The 21692-nt window shown below is 38.5% G+C and overlaps 1 protein-coding gene across 2 annotated transcripts in view; it reads left to right on the top strand.

Moving 5' to 3' along the window:
• LOC126971337 (enhancer of polycomb homolog 1) overlaps positions 1 to 21433 on the top strand; it is a 105965-nt gene extending 84532 nt beyond the window's left edge. The window contains exons 4-17 of one of the 2 annotated variants that reach the window (XM_050817586.1): positions 1407 to 1555; positions 3104 to 3216; positions 5573 to 5761; positions 6540 to 6654; positions 7596 to 7665; positions 8283 to 8371; positions 8805 to 8893; positions 9417 to 9573; positions 10455 to 11029; positions 12079 to 12601; positions 13523 to 13747; positions 15135 to 15267; positions 15683 to 16562; positions 17103 to 21433. In XM_050817586.1, the coding sequence (XP_050673543.1) occupies positions 1407 to 1555; positions 3104 to 3216; positions 5573 to 5761; positions 6540 to 6654; positions 7596 to 7665; positions 8283 to 8371; positions 8805 to 8893; positions 9417 to 9573; positions 10455 to 11029; positions 12079 to 12601; positions 13523 to 13747; positions 15135 to 15267; positions 15683 to 16562; positions 17103 to 17259 (3464 nt within the window). In that variant the 3' untranslated portion in view covers positions 17260 to 21433. Of the gene's footprint in view, positions 1 to 1406; positions 1556 to 3103; positions 3217 to 5572; positions 5762 to 6539; positions 6655 to 7595; positions 7666 to 8282; positions 8372 to 8804; positions 8894 to 9416; positions 9574 to 10454; positions 11030 to 12078; positions 12602 to 13522; positions 13748 to 15134; positions 15268 to 15682; positions 16563 to 17102 lie in introns of those variants that run through there. The other variant, XM_050817587.1, reaches the window with a different exon arrangement.
• Positions 21434 to 21692: the final 259 nt, after the last annotated feature.

Here is a 21692-nt window from a genome sequence, read left to right as displayed (position 1 = left end):
GTAGAAAGCTATCATGCTTATCGTCGCTTTTAAAGATAGGTACAACATAAGACATGTTAGACTTTTAGAGGCAAGGAAAGATTAAAAAGAATTTGTGAAGGTAATTTTAGGATTTCATTACACCTACCAGGAATGCCGACCGGACCACAGCCCTTGTTCATATTTAATGATTTTAAGTATTTATCCACAGTGAAGATTGAAATAGCTATTTCTATAAAGATGACCTCGCACAGTTATAATCGTCTTAAAATTATTTAGATAAATAACTCTTCTAAATTCGCGCCACAAATGGAGTACAAATATAATTTTTTAAAACTAGCCTGAGGCTTAAATTTGAATTTAGAACGAACTTTTTCAATCACCTCGTTACTTTTCTAACCTGCCAGTAACATTTCCAATCGAATAAAAACTTTTCCTGTTTTATTTTTTCACACAAAATAATATCAAAACCGCTTTTTTCGAAAGCGACTTATTTGTAGTTTTTTGTAAAATACCTAAAACTCACGGACAAAATTTGTTTTGATCCATAAACATGTTTTTGTGGACTATCTTAGGAACTGACTCAGACCAACGGCCCACGTATATAAGATTATGACTAAATGTTAAGTAAGTAAGTAGATTTAATAGCAAATCGAGGCAATTAGGCTCTGAGTTCGGAGTGGGACAGAATTTCATTTCATTTTCACTGGGCGTAATGAGAGCATTGTCATTCTGGCTTTGAGATCTTACTACATTATTTAATCTGCATGAAATCTAATTAGAAACATTTCAATTAGGAAGTCTAACTTCCTAGCTAGCTAAGCTAGAGATCAGACAAGACTACATTGTATTCAAAATAGGATAGACGACTATTAGTCTTGAAGTAGAATTAATTACAAATCAAAATCAAAGCCACTTTATTCATGTAGGTCAAGGAAATTACACTTATAAATGTCACAAGATTTCTTTTCTTTTTTACATTTACCACCACTATGGATACGTTGAGTTACACGACGTCTTCGTTTATTTTACTGATGGTGACCCTACTGCACAACTTAACTTACTACATTTTTATGAAAGATCTATTTTTATATGTTTAGTACCTATTAACGAGCTATGCCTAGTTTGCGGGAGTTATATTTTGTGTGCGAAAGTGCCTCATTTTTTTATTTACGGGCTTTATTATTTATTCTGACACAAATAAGATGCGATTACACATTCCTTAATTGTAAACAATTGAGTAAAAGTAAGGATTCCAATCTTAATAAATTGGTTCTAATTTCGATTACATCCTTCAATTTCCTAATTAGATTTCCTGTAGAGTGAAGAATGTAGTAAGCCCTTTAAACATAATCTAAACTGTATAAATGTCAGCGTGATATCGTAAGTTTTCCAGCTCAATATTATACAGAGGCAATTATTTCCAGAGCTGAAGTTCGAGCAGATGATGGACAAGCTTGAGAAGAGCTCTGGCCAAACGGTTGTGACGTTGAACGAGGCGAAACTCTTGTTGGAAAGACAGGATGACCTCATCATTGCGGTGTACGACTATTGGCTCAATAAGAGGCTCACGACGGTATAAATCTTCATTAAACCTAAATCTTTCCCGTTGCAATATTCGCTATATATGCAATTTGAAAGTATAATTATTGGAGCATTTTTTTTTAGGTGATAAAATCAAATTCAAAAAAGTTTTCAGTGTCATGTTTTGGCTTGATAATTACTAAGCAATAATTAATAAGTAATATTTACGATGTACCTAGCTATAACTGGTCTATCTATTAACGACACTACGAGTCGGTAACAAAATCTGCTTTTTTAGATCGGCTAGCAATCTAAAAGGTTTCTAAGGCTGCATTTAGTACTCGACCGACGGTCAGCGCTGACGTCGGTCGAGCGTAGCGTACCGCACGTATGCTGATCAAGTTGCGTTTAGTACTAACAGCAAACTTGATTGCGCGGGTACAATTGCGAAGAATTTTTTTAATCCATTTCAAACCTCTTCAATATGTGCGTACCACTTACGCAAACGATTACGGAATAAAAGACTGAGAATGTATCATTTTACCCAATTATTATTATAACGCGTCAAATTGAAAGAGAACATGCCAGAACAGGAACGTGTTCGTATTATGTTTTCATTGTTATAGCTACGCTCGACGTACGTCAGTGCTGACCGTCGGTCGAGCACTAAATGCAGCCTAAAGCCGAAATATATTTGATCAGTCAATAGATATATGCTCTAAAGCAAAATAACTAAGACATACTGAATACGATATGATCTCGGTAGTATATTATGGGATACAAAATTCAATTGTCATTTGCTACAAATCCTGGTATTTGGTGCGGTGCTGCTATAGTTATGATAAGTATATAAGATGATTGGAATATTTAACGCGCTTTATTTGACAGTATGAAAATGAGTCACTAATTTTAACGATTTTTTTAAAATATCGATTCGGCAATGCGGAATCACAAAATAATGGTTTTGAATCATTGTCAAAACCATTAGATGTCCAATAGCTGAATCCATAACGGACAATCCGCCTTGCTTTAATAACGCTGTAAGAACGAAGTATAAAAGCGCGCTGGTGGAGGACGTGCCTCATACGAAATCCACAATGGATCATCCGGTATGGAGTCGGCTAATTAAGAGAGTATGAGCTAGGTGATTCAAAATTTATAAAAAAAATCAAATTTTTGTCACATTGCTAGAAATTATAAGGCACGCCGAGCCTTATAACTTTCAGAAGTTAAGAAGTTAAAAAGCTTCATTTAAAATGTTCGAAAAATAAACGCTTCGACGTTCCTAATCGCGTATCGAATAGAAATTGTGTTTCACAGAAGTCTGATGGTTGCTATTAAATCTTTGAAAAGCTGTTGTGTGTCGTGAAAAAATGTTTCGAGAATTATTATTTTCATCCAGATTTCTGCAGCATGTTTTTTATTCGATACGATATTGGTATCTAATGTAATTTAAATACAAGTATTTTTTCGAGAGCCTTCTATATCTGCTATTTCTTCTGATATCCCAAAAACAATGAACGCTTAACATCTCTACATCCCTTTAGAGCATACATAAATTTTGTCAAATCGGTTGAATGTGCAAATGTTTCCATGGCAGCAACACCCACTCGTGCTGTCTGTCAAAACGGAAAGCAGGCCGGGTCAGTCGGCAAACAACCCGTACTTAGCGTTCCGGAGACGCACCGAGAAGATGCAGACGCGGAAGAATAGGTGAGAAGGCTGACTTTAAAGCTCGATTTGACCCTCTCTGTCTGTCTCATTCAGCAGCCAATATAATAATGAAATTTAACAATATAGTTATTGATTGAAACTCACTTTTGTCTAATATGGTTGTAGAATAAATAGTTTGTCAGGGCTATTTAAGGATTATTTGCACTATCCCAAGCACAACTGTCATTCTACAATGATGTTTAATACAGGTAAGTTTCAATCGATCATAGTAATTCCTCTAATAGAAAATTTTATAATAAAATTCAATTTACCACAACAATAGGTATGGATTTGTAATCGTTCCTTTTGTCACAGTAGGGACAGTAAGGAAATCCTCGGATTTTACCTTTATAGTTCGGGATACAATACATTTGGCCTGTGCTTCCCTGTGGCGAAAAAAGATGGGAATCCCGAGCCCAAGGGTCGTAAGAGGCATTTGAGGGGTTTCATGTGGGAGAATCATGCCGCCGTTTAACGGGCGTGACTGGACTGGATTACTACCACACTTGCACAGAAAAACGGCGTGAAGTAGCGACCTATAAGTGTCGATAGGTCGTTGTTTCGCATACGCTAGTGTGGAGTACCGGCGCACATCTCGATTCGCTCGCGTCAGTTAAAGCAGCAACTGACTGCAAGAAACAGCTGAACATAATGGATTGGAACTGCAAAGTTATAAAGAGTAAATAGAACCAGACCGCTAAGTAGTCGGCAAAATCGGCGAGCAGCTTTGAAGTCACCTGTCTGGAAAATAATGCAAGTTTTGGGCATTATCGAAAGCTGCTCTTGGTAACATCAGCCAGCTGTCCCTGCCGCCGCTGCACTTGGGAATGACACCCTAGCCAACACGCTAAAAGAGAAAGCCGATCTTCTGGGTACTCTTTTTGCCTCCAACTCGACTCTTAATCAAGATGTAAAAGCCACTGCAACCATTCTGTGGTGTCAGAGCTTTATGCGGGAAGTACAGTTCACACATATAAAAAACTGACGAGCCCTGTTTTCCTTGTACGTTAAGAAGTTGTTCGGCATGTTCGATTGCTTGGTGATCTTGGAGGCCTGGTAGTTAGTCTTAATATATTAGTATGACAAAGGCCTTCGATCGTGTGCTGCACAAGGCGCTTCCTGCATGCAGGTCTCTCTCGAGAAATCGTTGACCAGTGCCGGATGAAACTTGCGTCGAGACCTCTCTTGAAACGATTGCGACAAATGAACCTTATTTAATTTGAAGCTCCAGAATACTCTAGTTTTCGCGATAACCTATGAAAAAATCCCAACTGTCGTATCAGCGCTCTTCGACAAAACTCTCCTCTATGCCGAGCATAGTATGTATATAGGAATACTGGGTCTCTAAATCTCGAGCGGTTTTTAATTCTATGGTCATCTCAAAAGAAAAGCCAAATTGGCCCAGAAGAAACAGGAGTGTCATAAATATAGCACGGCAATACTTCAAGCCGGCAGTCCGGAGTATTGCTCTCATCTCTGGTCTGGTGCACCCCATTTGATAGCGTGCAACGCAGAGCTGCTCGAATTGTCAGGATCCAGTGCTCTGTGAACAGTTGCGTAGAGGCGTTGCTTCATTGTGGGTCTTCTACCACATTTATCACGGGGAGTATTTCGAAGAGCTGTTTGACCTGATTCCTGCCGCCGAATTCCACCTTCACACGAATTGCCATAAACTTGCATAAAACCGCCATTCCTGTACAGTGAGGTTTTAAGGGACTTCTTTCAACGTACACAGTAATCAATCTATAGAATAAGCTTACTTGCGCAGTGTTTCCAGGACGATACGATATATAGATAGGTACCTTCAAAAAAATCGTATACACTTCTAAAATGCCGACAACGCTCCTGTAATTTCTCTGGTGCTGCAGGAGAATGTGGGCGGCGGTGATTACTTAAAATCAGGTATATTCGCACGCTTGTTTGTCTTCTTCTTCAAAAAAAAATTGTTTATTATTTTTATTATATAGTATTTTGATCATACGCATGCCGCGGAGCGTAACAGGATGTAATGCTCTACTCTATGCGGCCAGTACGCCACGGTTTCTGCCAAAAACTGCATCATGAAAACAGGGACGGAAACCACATTATAAGGGCGCGTTTATTATTGCCAGAATATGTAAATGCACACAATGGTCCAATTTCAATGTTCGCTTACGTACTTTTTCTGTGAAAGAATTCAGCTGCATTCAATAAAATTTAAATGCAGATTCAAGTGATTTGTTCGTCTATCGTAAAACCAATATACAATTAGTTTAGAAAATTAATTCTAAATGAAAAAAAAACATTACAAATAGTAACCGTTACATATAGAGATACAACTCAGATTAATTCCATGTACGAACGAAAATATTTCCAGGAAAAACGATGAGAGCTCGTACGAGAAAATGCTGAAGCTGCGGCGGGAACTGGCGAGTGCACTGAGCCTTTTGGAGATGGTGTCGCGGCGAGAGAAGGTGAAGAGAGAGATGGTGAGACTGACGGCACTGCTGGCTGAACGCCGGTACGCCGCTGGAGACTTCACCACCACGCTGCCGGAGCCTGCACGGTGAGAACAGCCTAAAAAATTAAAGCAATATAGGAGTAAAATTGAATTTTTACTAGCAAAAGAATAGCAGGGAAGCTTCATTCATATTCCGAATGTTTCATTCGCATATTCATCTTGAACTTGCCTCCTGTCTCCAAAGAAGGAAGCACAAATTAAGGACTTCCATTTGTCACGGTCCTCACATTCCAATTACATAACTTCTTCTACTCGCATTTAAATTTATTCACAGAATCTTTTTTATTATTGGTTCTTTTGACCTGTACTCTTTTACTCCTTTTAGTACATCTCAGATCGTGGAGAATATTAGGCCTAAGTCAACTCTTTTATATTGCCTAAAACATATTTACTTTCGTCTATCCTCTCTAAATCAAAAAATTAATTCGACACAACTTTCTGACTATCTGTCGTTACATATTATTATTTAACTCAATATTTCTATGAAGCACAGAATTCGAATTACAGCTGCAGTTTCAAATTGCTTACAATTTAATATATTCTTGTAGCAAAATTTAATTTTTTTTATCGTGTAGCGTTAAAATTAAGTAAAAATATATCGTAATCAAATTTAGTCCATCCATTGAATCTATATACGTATTAATAATCAAGAAGCACAACTACTATTATATATTATTAATTCAAGAGCCGATCGGTAGAGACATAGTGAAACCGAGCCTTTCCACAAATTTTAAAAATATCAAATATAATCTCCGAGTATGCGGCTCGAAGGACCATGAAAAGACCAACTTAATAAATAAACTGACAATAATAATTTCGGCAGAACACCGCTGAGCGCCGTCGCGATCTCGTCAAACAGCTTCCGTCGCGAGTACAACACGGTGCAGCAGCACTTCACGTTGCGACCACCTTCCACCACGCTCGACCAGCCCAGACAGGTAACTGACTATGTTTCAATATAAATGTTTTATACAGGGTTAAAAACATTTCATGGATTCTTTTACCAACTGATCCAACCGTTCGTGTGAGGCATCGATCGTAAATCTTGGTATGTCTTGTTCAACACTCAGGTTCCCATCTACAGGATCTACTTTTTGATATCCTGCTCAGCCCCAATAACTGCATAATTATTAGGAAATTAACATGAGATGTCACTTTTTCTGAGGTCTCGGGGTCGAAATATAAACATTTTATTAATGCAGAATACCACGGTAAGGTGTAAGACTATATGTGACCGTTTTCAATTACCCTTCTTGTCAATAATGTAAATTAATCACTTGAGCGCACTGCAATAACTCGGGATCGCATCCGCGACAAAAATCTACAAGCAGAGACTTTCGAAATGTGTACAAGTACTCACAATACTCAAAATGTTCTTTAATTATCTTAATTATAGAATTATAATTATTATAATACGATTAAAGCATTTATATATTATTGTTGAATTGCATAAGCGCAATTACCTTCTGTATATTTTAATAAATGTTTGGACACGTGCCGCTTTTGGTTAATAATTCGTATACCTAGAGATTTGGCAGTTAGCAAAAGCTTAGAAACAACACCTAGTGTGCTAGTGCTAGAACAAAATCTGTTTTCAACCTTCCAAGGTGCGCATTACGTACTTATTTAGAGCACTTTATGGGCCGGAAAGAAAAAAGTATCTACTGTAATCCTCTTGCGTACAAATCAATATATTACATCCAATGAAACACATGCTTATGTCTGTTATGCCCATAAGTAAATACAAACAACTTTACAAAACAGAGACCAAAAAGTCTCTTGAGTTGGGGTTGTGAAGACATGCACATTCATTTAGTATCATATTCTAGACAATGTAATAATAGATTTAGTAACATTATGTATTATTCTTATTTTCCAGCGCGAAAAGAGGCCCTACAAGAGACGGAAACATAGACATCATACGCCCAGCTCCGTGCAGGAGACGAGAGGTACTGTTTACATGATCACTTCCTAGTACGTACCTGTTTAGCGTACATTTAAATGATGGGATCATTAACTTGATCAAGGGTAAATTTTGCTCGTTGGAAAAATTTAGTACTATTGTATTCTAGAATTAGACTATTCTATATTCCTTCCCTCATAACCTTATGTATAATATAAATAAAAATATATTTGATTTGGAATTATGTTATGCCAATTTAATTTATACCAAAATTTACAAAGGCGCGGGTTCCTATCGGAATCCTATCTCCTATCTACCTATAGGGATAGGAACCCGCGCCTCTCGGGTTCCGTCCGAGCCCTCTTACCAACTGAGCCAACCGTTCGAGTGACACATTGATCGTAAATCTTGGTATGTCTTGTTCAACTCTCAGGTTGTTGACAAATGTTAGATTAAAAATAACAAACTGCTTGGAATTATTTTTTTAAAATAACGAAAAACGGTATAAATTAAAAAAATAACTAAAAAACAATAAGAGAACAAAATATTTTTTAAATATATTCTTGTCTACTATTTATTGGACCTGGCACGCTTACATTTTTACTATATTGTGCACGTATATATGTGTTTTACTTCTTCATAATCATGAATGATATATTTCAGAATGCACATCATCGGAAGAGGAGTGTGTATCACCGGTGGAAGACGGACCGTTTGCGTTTAGGCGGAAACCGGGATGCTTCTATGAAATGGTGATTATATACTCATACTGCTAATCTAAATCTAAACTGGCTAAATATTTTATTACGTAATAGCAAGGTTTAGAAACGGTTGAATATTCGAACAGGTTAATGTTTAAACACATACACATTTACTCACGATGAAGCGACGTCCCCACGCAACGCAAAGTGATCTAGATGTTCAGAGCACTGCGTCCCGAAACAATTCGAACAGCTCTGCGTTGGACGCGGTCAAATGGATTGAGCTAATACTGGGGTGGACAGTACCGCCTCTCCGGAAATTAAAACGACTTACTATCAATGAATAAAATATATGTAATTGTGCTATGCAAGAGTTTTTAAATCTGACTGTCAAATATATGACTTTATTTGGATATATTTGACATCATTTGTCTTGTTCAATTTAATTGAGTTTACTTTACTCACAAGTATCATTACTGTACAGCCAACATCCACCTTGTGCGGAGACCCCGTGGAGCCGGCCTCACCTTCCAAGGAGGGGCTTTTCCAGCACGAGCTTGACGAGAGGACTAGGTGAGTGTGTAACGCATCAGGTGTGACTCCCATCATGACAATATGGATATTTTAAATAGCTTTTTCTTGAAACATATTTAAACAGAAGTTACTCTCATTTAAGAAGAGCAATTAAAACGACTGTATATTTTAACACTAATATTGAGTAATCGCAAACGGGTCGCCAGGTCGCCTAATATTAATTTAGGTTGCATCGTAAAAAGGAAGGCGCAACAAATACACTATTTCAACAATGCACAGTATATACACATTTAACTTTCCACTAAATCCATTCATTCATTTCACTTGAAATATGTAAACATCACTAATATTGTATAAGAATTTCGGTAACGCGAACTCACGAGATTCACATATCCAAAAAGTGTCTAATTATATTATATTTATTTTTTTAATAATTTATTAATCGCGTCCGCCAGTCATGACCATGTCGGTGACGCGACCCCATAATATTTTTTCCTATCAAAAAGTGCCCAACGCGGCTAAAGAAGTTTTCACTTCAATAATTCCAATTTTGTTTTTCTAGGTTCACACTGACGTCCATCCGTCAACCGTACCCGCAGTACGTGGGCTTCGCGCGGCGCCGCGTGGGTCGGGGAGGTAGAGTCATATTGGACCGGGTGAAAACACCGCTGGACCCGCTATGGCCCATCCTCCCCTTGCCGCAGAAACCAGTCGATGAGGTTCCCTTATTTTTATTCTCACCTACTTGCTTTCACAACCACTTTTTATAAGTTGTGTTGATAGACACCTCCTACCTTAGATAATTTATATGTCTAGATAGAGTCTCTTGCTGTTAGATAACCGTAAGAACGGGTAAGAATTAATTTTGTAATGTGTGTGAGAAGCTACGTCTTACACTGGCGTTTTGTATGACACTTTGTGTGTGCATTGCTCAAAATAATGGTTAACTCTAAACTTAATCAATTTCGACGTTTTCACAGCTGTCATAGTCTATCTAGACGTATTAATAATCTAAGATATCTCCTTAGTCAGAGATAGTCTAGACTATAGTGAAGTTCTAATTGCTGGCTTGTAACTTCAGAAGTGGGATATTTCTGTTCAATTCACTACGAAAGCTTTATTTGGTATTTAGCCAAAATGTAATCCATTTTAAATAATTTATCGAAAAAAAGATTAATTTAATTAAGTGATGTGTAATCGTTTTCAAATTCTAAAATGACGTAAAAAGCTAACTAAAGAAATGCAATTAATTTTTATTGGTTTAAAGGTCGAAAACAACAAAACACGAGTAAAACAACATGCACTGTGTGCAGGGAGTAAATAATTATAAAGTTAATCTCTAGAAAATGGTTGCTATCACAAGTTGGGTCATAAAATTTTTTAAAAGTTATCCTCACCTACGTTTCTATAGTAAATTTTGAGTGCATCTGGAGTTACTGTTATGTCACATTACAACTAAATATTTATTGTTTAAAGTCCCAAAATGTACGAAATCATGTTTGATTGGAGACAGACTCACAGTCACTATATAGATATTTCGTAAAATATATGATTCAATCAATTAAACTGTCACTACTTCTAACCAATTGTTTTATTTTAGGAGGACCTTGAAAGCCAACGTCTCAGAACACCCAAAGTGATATCCAGAGATTACCACACATCTGGAAAACATCCCTGGAGACATGCCTTCAGACAACATCTCTCGAAAGATCCCCACCTTTGGATAGATGGCGACAAGGACACACCAGACAGTGCTGAATTCAACCTTGACATTGGCAATGTCAAACTAAACAGTAGTGATGTCAAAATGGACATTAGTGATATCAAAATGGAAATTAGTGATGTCAAAATGGACATTAGTGATGTCAAAATGGAAATTAGTGACATTAAAATAGGAACTAGTGAAGTGAAACTCAATGATATTAAAGTGGAACCCATAGATATTGACATGGGCGAGTGTACAGTGAATAGTGAAAATTGTGTTGAGGAAGTAGAGAGTAATGCCTATAGTGAAGTGAATAGTGAGAGAACAATAGATAATGTAGTGTGGGGGAATTTGAGACAAGCTGTGCGGAAAAGGGCTTTGAGTTCGAGCAGTGACTGTGATTCGGACGAAAGCCTGCTTCCTGTGGAGAGGGAGTTTCAGAGTTTTGTTAAAGAGGTGCAGGAGAAATGGTAAGTTATATTTGCTATAAGTTATGAACATTTTTACTGATTATTATCCGGGTGAAGTCACTTGTGGGGGATTATATTTTCTCTTTGATAAGTTCAAGACATTAATAATTCTTTCATGATTATGAATTCAGTTATCATATTACCACTTTATTATTGATTATTTATGTTATTGTGCAGTATTCTTGCATTTCTTTGTCATACTTTGGAGTCTGAATTAGCTGACAGTACTCAAATCAAAATCACTTTATTCATGTAGGTCAAGATGATGACATGAATGTCAAGTTTTCTTTTTTATTTTATATTTACCACCACTTAGAAAAATGGTTGAGCTTTAATCACAAGAATTGGCAAGAAACTCATTGCCACTCTTTTAAATCAATATTTACGGCTTCGTTTTACAAATCATTTAAACAACAATATATTATGTAAAAATTATGAAACAAAAATACTCAAATGTCAAATAATCAAGTCAAAAGAGTAAATGTAAATACGTAAAAACTAGAGTTATTGAGTACAGTAGATCAACGCAGTAATCCACACAAACCGTAAGTAAATAAAGAAATTTATTTTGCGAGCATTTTTTTACCGATATTTAGCGACTTTAATTAAAAAACATGAAAAAAAAATCTGGTAACAGGATCAAACTGCCACTACAAGTACTGCCCGTTCACGAGCATAACGCATGGGCCACCTATCGCCTCCCTCGATGATATTTTTGGGCGACGATTTTAAAGCAAGCATGACGAAGCCTGTCACAATCAACAGTTCAACCAAATAAAATGCATAATTTGTAACTATGTACTTGTTGATTACAAATAAACTTGTAATAAGCTCCTACATTCCTCCTACGAAATGCTGTTCCTAAATTAAAAATCAGACTATGTAACTTGTATAATGTTGTATTTCATCTAGCCCAGATAAGGAATTTCAACAAAAGTTACATTTCATATGATCCACATTATTTTTGGACCATTTTCTTTTCAAAGTGAACTCACAAATGTTATTAGGAAGAAAAGTAGAACATTACCGAAATCCTATTTCAATTTCAGGTTACATTTTCGACCAAAAACACCCCCACCGACATCCCCAAACGAAAGTAGGCCAGAAGATTTGTTTCAAATATCTCTGGACACACCATTGTCAGTAGAAATAATACAAGAGCCTCCATCTGGAAGCCTAGACACCTTTACAACATCAGAGTTCACATTGGGAGATCTATATGGTGACATCAACCCTGAAGCAGATAATGGAAGCTTAGAAAATAGCAACGAAGACTTGTTCAGTGAGAATTTCACCGGTCTGACCGAAGCTCAAGTGGAAAGTATTCTATCTGAGACAGATCTCAAAGCGTTGGACGAAGATTTGAGTAAAGACGACAAGAAAGTGACAGATGATCTCCTCGAAGAACTAGTGAAAGATGTGGATGGAAAGTCTTTTTTATTGCAAGGCCAGAGTTTGGATTGGCGGGCTGGCTCTGGCCCAAAACGGAAGAGGGATGTGTTTGGCTCAAGCAACGTGCAAGTCAAAGGTTTGGCTAAGGAGCCTATTTATATTGAGACAGTGCCGCCAAAGGTGAGTCGATAATACATATTTATATCAATTTATAGTTTTACTTAATTAAATAAATAATTCGAACAACACCGATCCTCTTAGTACCGAGATCGCTGATAAGGGATTGCCTATTTCGCGATCACTTTTTGAGCGCGCAGGTCAACAAACAACAAATGGAGTATCGCCGTCATTTCTGGTCTGGCGCACCCAAGTATCTTCTTGCCGAGTGCAGCACTAAGCTGTTCGGATTGTCGGTAAATCAATAGTCTGTGAACGGCTTAATTGATTGGAATATCATCAAAAGTCATATTATTCTAACCATCGAGTATAGATGACATTCCTTCCACAATATTTCAACTTCCTAACACAACCAATTTAATAGAATGGAATAATGAACTACCTCTCGCGATGATTCCACGACAGAAGCGGGCAACGCTCCTCTCAATTGTCCGGTTTTTGTATTTTATGGAAAAGGAGGACTAACGAGCGTACGGGTGACCTGGTGTTAAGTCATAACCGCCGCCCACATTCTCTTGTAACACCACAGGAATGACAGGAGCGTTGCCCGCTTTTAAGGAAGCTGTACTCGCTTTTTTTTAAAGGTACCCATGGTGTTGCAAGAGAATGGGCGGTCATAACCAACTTAATTATCAAACAGGCACTTTGAGTCTTTTTATTCTTCTACCTATAGTTAAAAAAAAATTATGACAATAAGTGACGAGTCGAGCAGGACGTGCTGATCGTAATTGATACGGCCATACAATGACCATGCCCATTACAATGAAGCGCTGCTCAGGATTCTTGAAAAACCCAAAATTTCTGAGCGGACATTACAATTGCGCTCGTCACCTTGAGACATACGATGTTAAGTCTCATTTGCCCAGTAATTTCACTTGCTACTGTGCCCTTAATTAGTTAATTATTAAGATGTTGATGTTATAGGTGAAAGTGGAGCCGGTGTCGACGTCGAAGGTGATCGAGCAGGTGGTCGAGAGCAAGCCGGAGCGCAAGGTGGCGGAGGCCCCGCCCCCCGTGAACACGCCGACCAAGTCGCCAGTGAAACGGCACGCGGCGCGGCGCCCGGCAGACCCCGTGGCTAGCGTCGCCCCGCCCCCGCCTGAAGCGCCCTCGCACATCGTCACCGTCGCAGTCTCCGATAGTCTCAAGGTACGTCGACGTGTGTCGGTCAAGGTATTGTCAAACTTACGGCCGTTCCCAATATTCAGACGGTCTCCGATTGTGGACTACTTGAGATAAAAATCGTAACCATCGTTGACATTTCTGCCGTACACGCTGTCTGTCAATGGGAGGACGTATAGCTTACCCGCGATAGAAGTTTATATGGAAATTGCAAATTACGCGTCCCAATATAAGGCGATAAGAATGACTGATATATTGGGACAGTTTCAGATTATTGACACCTAATTAATGACAGTAGAAGGTAGTAATTTATCTCTATCTGTACATAGTATATTGGGAAAGGCCGTTGAATGCGAACCGAACCGAACATGGTCAATCAGCAGGCAAGCAGGTCGACCTGTTATAGATAATTGTATTTGTTGCATACGATTACTAATCATTACAGTAATTACGACCATCATGTTCATCACCGTTTGCAAGCATTGTTTTCTTCATTTCTTCATTTTGGCATTTCTCCAATCGTGCTTAAAACGTGTGCCCCTGAGTTGACGCCGGTGCCAACGCGTTTATTCCGGCACTCATATTTAAAAGGCATAGTCCCTGACTCATGGAAGTCAGCCCTTGTCCATCTAATCCAAAAAATAGGAGTCAATTCGGAATCGGCAAATACAGGCCTAGCTATTACCTTCTTGCTCTCCAAAATTATGGAGAGTATAATTAACCGCCACCTCTTGGTATTTCTAGAAGGTAACCAGTTGATCAACCACCGACAGTACGACTTTCGCCATGGTTGATCGGCGGGCGATCTTCTGGTATACCTAACATATAGATGGGCGGCGGTTTTCAAAAGCAAGGGAGAAGGTCTGACAGTTAGCCTGGATATGGCGAAAGCTTTTGATCGTGTATGGCATAAGGCGCTTCTTTCAAAACTTCCTTCATTAGTTAATGCAAGTGGACCTCCAGCTTCCTCACTGGCCGTTGCATGCAGGGTGTTGTCGACTGTGATTTCTCGAACTCGACACCCGCGAACGCTGGAGTGCCCCAAGGCTGTGTGCTATCCCCTACACTGTTTCTTCTGCATATCAATGATATGTTTCACACCTCCAATATATATTGCTATGCATACGACAACACTGGTGATGCCATACGGTGTGGCGGTCAGCTACTGTGTGGTTTTCATGAACTTTCTTCCAGGTAATACAAAGCTGTGGAATGAGCTTCTATGGGACGATACGACATGGGTACCCTGAAAAACGCGTAAGTCTTTGTTAAATGCCGGCAACGCTTCTGTGATTCCTCTGGTGTTGCGAGAGAATGTGGGCGGCGGTGATCACTTAACACCAGGTGACCCGTATGCTTGTTTGTCCCTCTGTTCCATAAAAAAAGTAGTTTTGAGAACATAATGTGTATGCAGGTGCGGTTGGGCAACCAGAGCGGTGCTGTGGTCAGCAGCCAGGGCGCCGTGGTCGGTCTACTTCAAAACGGGCCGTTCGCCGTCACTCTGCCCGTCCACTCACAGAACGCTCACGTCGCGCCCCGGGATATCGGTGGGTTCATGTTCATTTATATTTTATAAACTACAGGACATCCGATTTAGTATCGAAATATGAAAAGTAATACTAAAATGTTATTTTTATTCAAAATCATAATTATCACGAAAGTAATGGATACTTTGCAAATAAGAGAGGTAAGAAATGATACATACTTACAATTTCATGGGGTTCTTCAGGTGACCGCGTACCGGAAGACGCAGTGTAGGTAGGCGCTCCGTAAGATGGACCTATGATCTGGTCAAGATCGCCGGAATAGGTTGGTTACGGACAGCACAAATTCGAAAGTCCTGTAGATCTTTGAGGGAGACACGATGTACTTACCATTTTTTAGCCTTAACACATCTGAATTTTCACTAAGGTAAATTATTTGACTAAGATAAAATGAATAGAAGAATCCTTGCCATTTCAGCTTCCAGTGGCGTGGCGAGCGTGGCGAGCGTGGTGACGGCGGTGAGCGCGGGCAAGGCCGCGGGCCGCCGCCTGGCCGCGCCGCTCGTGCAGCTGGCGCCCGCCGGCCTGCACAAGCCGCTGCAGCTGCACCACCCGTCCGTGGTCGTCAACCCCGTGCACCACGTGACCCCCAGCAAGCTGAAGGTGCTGCACGCCCACCCGCTCACGCACACGCAGCGCGCCCAGCTGCTCGCCCAGAACCGCCAGCTGGCCCAGATCCCGGCCGCCGTGGTCTCGCTCGCCACCATCGGGGACGCCAAGCCGCCCGCGGCCCTGTTGAAGGCGGCGCCCGGCTCCGTCGCGCAGTTCTTCGAGATCAAAAGTGGTCAACTATCGAAAGGACCCCACTTGGTGAATGTGCTGAGACAGCCGCAGCCGCAAGTCAAAAGCGGCGTGGCGCGCGTGGATTTCAATGACGCGAAGAAGCGTCACGTGGTATTCGACGGAACGCTGAAAGGCAACATGGCGGCGGCGACGCGTCCGCACAGAATCAGTCTGGACGGGCGGCAGATAGTGCGCGCGACGTTGCCGGTCCGGCCGCCCATCCGGCATCAGATACAATTGAAGAACCACCGACTTCAGGTCGCGACGCCCATCCGGGCGACGTCCGAACCCTCCACGTCGATAGCGATCGCGCCGACGAAAACAGCCTCTATCCCCAGCGCGGTAGTGGCCAATTTGCTGCAGAAGAACGTGCTGCCGAAGGGGCAGAAGATCGCGATATCGGGACCGGGCGGGCAGGCGCTCTCTGCTAACGTCCAAGCAATCGCATTCACCACGGCGCAGCTAAAGGCGAGGCAGGGCCGCCTGATAGCGCAGCCTAGACCCACACCAGTATCGTAAGTACCTTTCAGATATATAAATGTACTTTGCCACTCCAAACTCCAGGCAAAAATAGAGGCTTGGACTTTTATGATAAGTGCTCCATAGAGACTCTTGACGACCTGTTTAATTTAAGTGTTTTTATTCATGGCATGTGTGAAACCGCTCAAACGCTACGCTAGATGTAGGTCTAATTTTATTGGTTGGGTTATTAAAATCTTATTAGTTCAGTTACAGCAGATTGCATAAACAATGAGAAAGACTGGCTCTACATTATGATTGTATCTAAACCCATTATTTAAAACATTATGATAATAATAATAAAGTATTTTTCTTTATTTTTAAGATAACCAACCATACAAATCTTAAATCTAATAACTAAAGATAAGGTTTTTTATTTCCTTATGACTGTGTGATGGCCAGTCCGGTTCTACGATTCTAGTCAATTAATGCCCAGAGAGTCTATTCTTTCTCAACCTGCTACTTCTCGCTGAAGTGATTTAATTGATTGATACCGAGGCATAACAAGTGGAACATAATGTATTTTTATATTTCAGTGAAATGGTCGAAGCGTCCACCGCGCCTGTTGCGACCTCTTCCAACGCTGCCAACATAACAGCCGACACGTCCTTGACCACTGAGAGCGGGGACGCGCCCACGAATGGCACGGTTCGGCGGCGGCCCACAGATAACCTACCTATGGAGGTCACGTGACAAACATGTGACAAAAAAAGTGACAGAGTGGTCAAAAGTGTCAGTGTTCACCATCAATGTGACCAAATTGTGTGTCAAGATGGTCAGAGCGACCCAATTGTATTGTGGCAAAGTGGTGAGAGTTTTTGCAAGCCGATTGAAAAATGTCTCTCGAGGGCGACGAATAGCGTGAAATCTATGTTTAATGGTAACACTTCTTCTTCTGTATTGACTGGTGATACCAGGACAAAGCCGGTGGTTGATAATTCTATTGGTAAATATTCACTGTATAAAATAGTCTGTTTAGATGGCAAAGTTTTAGTCTGCAAGAATTTAATGGATCTGGGACTTGTTAACTCAAGAAATAATACTTGCACTGTTAATCAACATAATGTTAATAACGAAGCCAAAACCTCTTATTATGATAAAAATACTAATCAAAATAATCTTAACTCTAAAATAATAAAAAAGTGTAGTAAAGCTAGACCTAAAATGTCATGTAAAGATGGCATTATGAAAAGTTGTAAAAAGTTTAAAAATATAGGTGGTGACAGCAAAAATGGAGAAAAAAAGATACAAGTAGCTGCCAATCACAATTTGAATATAAATGTAAAGGCTGATGATAACACTGACAAGACTGCAAACATGCCCGCATTGGATACCAATATGATTACCAACAACATGGTAATGGACAAGCCAATTCCAACAAATGTTGCTTCAACAAACACTAATTTGGACAACATTAATGTGACATTTACAGTTAAGGATGCAGAAATTGATCCAACTGATGATAAAACAAATAGTAAGATAACCATAATAACAATAGTGCAGACAAATCACCCTTACCAGTTCTAGCGTTTTAAATAAAACATATAATATTATATACGAAAGCAATTAATAGTTCAACTTGCTATTTAGATGAGCACAAAAATATACAGTACTATGTGACGTCTGTTTGTTTAACATGTACAGTTGAATCAGTTTGTGCAGACTATTTATCAGAATGATTCATTAAGTGTTAATGCACGCTTCGTAAAAGTTAATTAAGTGGCTGTGACATAGTTAATACATGGAGACCTCAAGTTTTGCAAATGTCAGCCTTTTTTATTCTATTACAATTTTTTTCATATAAAATTTGTGATGATTTTTACAGATAGTGTATAATTAAATATGTAGTCATAAATAAATAAATAATAACTTTTTTATTACTTTTCTGGTTACAAAGTTATTTTTAAACTAATTTTATAGTTTTTATTTTCCCAATGGCAATAAATTGAACCTCATGTGAACAAAATGCTATGTATAAAGTTCAATGATTAAGTAATGGCTGACTTTTGCAAATGGGGGTTTTAGCAAAACAACATTCTGTAGTTTTACTTTTGCGTTTTATGTATGAGTATCAATATAATGTGTAACTGTAATATTTAATTAACGTGTAATATATATAGCTGTTATGTATATATAATACTTTGCTGGCCGGTCCAGTATTTTAGTGTTACACCCCTCCGGTAGATATAAAAAAGTGAATTAATTTTTATCTTATATGTGTTTGTTTAATTGTACCACAAGATCCTTCATTTGGTCTGTTTTTCTTGTTTCTATCATCTTAATTAGCAGTAATACATACATTCATAGAATAATATCCAACGTTTTTGTGTCTTAATAATTTGTTCCCTCAACACATACATTTCTATAGAGGGTAGGATTGGATTGTGATTTAATATTATTTCATTTAAAATTGTTTAAATTACAATTTTATACAACAGTGAGAATTAGCTTTGGAATATTCAAATTGATATGTAAATAAAAAATAATATCATACAATAATTAAAATAAGGTTCTTTGCTACACTGGTCAATATGCCATTATTCTGAAACTCGTATGAATACACATGTTTTTATGTTTTTTTTTAAACTCACTTTAACAGTCCAGCGTAGAAGAGCCCTTATTCTTATTAATATAGTAATTGTATTGGGAAGCTTTCTAAACTTGATGTAGTGTATCCTCAGTATATATGTGTATTGTAATCTGTTGATCTATGACGCTAAAGTGAGAGTACAGATATATTGATGTAACTTGTATTTTTAGACACTTTTTGAACAAAATTATTGTTTTCTGATAACGAAGCTCATAGAGAGAAAGTTTATTAGGCTATGCAACAATCTGTGACAGTTTGAATTTCAATGTTTACACACAAGTATCTGGAGTAACATACATACATATGAACAACATGACCACATAAAAGGAATAAATTAATTTAAAGACATAAACAACTTACTTATAGGCATCACTTTGAATTTATTGCTCATTGATTGACCCTAATTTTTGTTTTTTCCATTGGTTTATATTATAAATGAATACTTACATAGACATGACCACCTGCATCCATATTGTAATAAGTAACCAATTTGTAGTGTTTTTGTTATTGAATATTATGGTCTATAATGTTATGCAGTGTTTATGTCGGAATTTTAAATACATTATTCTTTTACCAGTAGAAAAAATCTGCATATTAAGATTTTGAAAATACCTGCATAATATGCCGTATGTAAATACAAAAGCATATGTTGTGTTCACAGATTGATGCAGTGCTTATAATGCGTTTCTACAAAAAAACCGCCAATACATTCATTTGGCTTTGGTTTTAATAAGTATTAGAAGAAAAACTGCTATTCACTGAGTGGTGATCAAAGTTATTGTGCGTGTTTTAAATCCGTAGTTATTAGTGGCTGTACTAGATTCGCTTGTACACAAATGTGGGTTTTGAACTTTGATATTGTGATTGACTGACCTCTGTTGAGGAAAATAAACTGAGAAAGACTAACAATTATTTTGTAACACACATAGTTTTATAAGGTTTCACGTTATATCACATTATATATATATAATCATCATATACTACTATATAAAACCCAGTGATTAAACAGTTATAGCAATCAGAAGTGGGATGCAACTTGGTTTGTCCCTTTTGGCACAATTTACAGAACTGAACACTGAAAAAATTTAATAACAAGTCAGTTTATTGATTTTCTTTCTTATTACTCCTCTTGATCAGACTAAGCCTGTTTAAGAATGAGATAACTATTGGTGCTGTTATTGTCAAAAAAGTTTTAAGTGTCAGCGGAGTTTTCATCATGCCTTGCTTAGATCCTAGTACCCTAGGAGTACTCAACTAACCAGAGACAAATTGGAGTGTGTTATTATTGAACTTAGCTGGTTGTCAATATAAACGTATTTATTTGTTTTTTTGTATGATTCATAACTCGGTTACATTTTGACAGGAGGTCAGTCAATCATTTGTCAATCACTAAGATTAGCTTGACATGCCATTGTCAGTTTTACTTAAAAATCTCTTTAGAAGTCAACAGTGAAGAAATGTTGTATGTAATTTTAAATGTTATCTTAAAAAGTGGGGTTTATATCTAGCTATGCGAGTCTGTCGTGGGGTCTCTGATGGTTGGAAACACCGGTGCCAGTTGACTATTCTGTATCTAGCCGAACTTGTGTTGAATTAATATAATGTCGCCATCTTTTTTTTTTGAAATAAAAAGTCTAAATGCCAATGTGCTTCTGATCCGGTGTTTCTGATCACTCTGGGAGACGCACAGCTATAATATGTTGCTACAAATAAAAAATTGTGAGCATTTTCTCGGAACACACACCATTATAATGTCGTTCGTGGGAAAATACTCGCGACAAAAAAAGTAATGGTTTTAACTATGTCTATACATGTTTATTTAGTAAGTATCATATACTGTACAAAAGGCTGCAATTTGGGAAAAAATGTAAAAAAAATTGGCCCCATTTTTGGGGCCGTTAACATACGCTTAGTAAAGTGGATAGGAAGACGTGTTTACCTCATAAGTCTCTGATCGTAGAGTTAGTCGCCGCGCGCGTTCCGCCCGCGCGTCACTACCGCGCGTCCCGGCCGAACCCGTAGCCCGTGCTTCTTTCATTTCCCGGAGGCGAGCGCAGGTACTTTGTTTTTCTTGTAAATATTGTGTATTAATATTATTTTTAATTAGTTTATGTGTAATATCCGCGGGAGGCTAGCGGCGCGCCGGCGGTCGAAACGCGCGCGGTTTTATTGAAAATTGCTGTAAATTGTTTGTAAAATAGTCATGTTCAGAATTTCAGTGTAGTTCTGTTGATTATTTTTCAATCAGAAATTGCTGAATAAAGCGATCCTGTTTCAGTTTTTGTTTCATTTTAAATATTCATCTGAATCCAGCGGGAACTCGCCACCATCTTTTAGTTTATGAAAATACAAGAGCTGGCCACTTTTGGAGAAGTTGTTCAATTATAATCACTGTCCTCTACTATGTACCTCTGGACTGGCGGCTGTCAAAGTGCTTTTGTGTCTGTTTGATATTCGCCATTTTGGCGCTGTTAGCCATGTAGCGAGAGTTTCCGGTACTAAAATTAGTGATGACAACCTCAGCTAATTAGATATC

This window comes from Leptidea sinapis, chromosome 23, assembly GCF_905404315.1.
Source record: "Leptidea sinapis chromosome 23, ilLepSina1.1, whole genome shotgun sequence".
In the NCBI taxonomy this organism is placed as follows: Eukaryota; Metazoa; Arthropoda; class Insecta; order Lepidoptera; family Pieridae; genus Leptidea; species Leptidea sinapis.
Note: the sequence above shows the minus strand (reverse complement) of the source record. Positions and strands in the feature narration are given on the sequence as shown.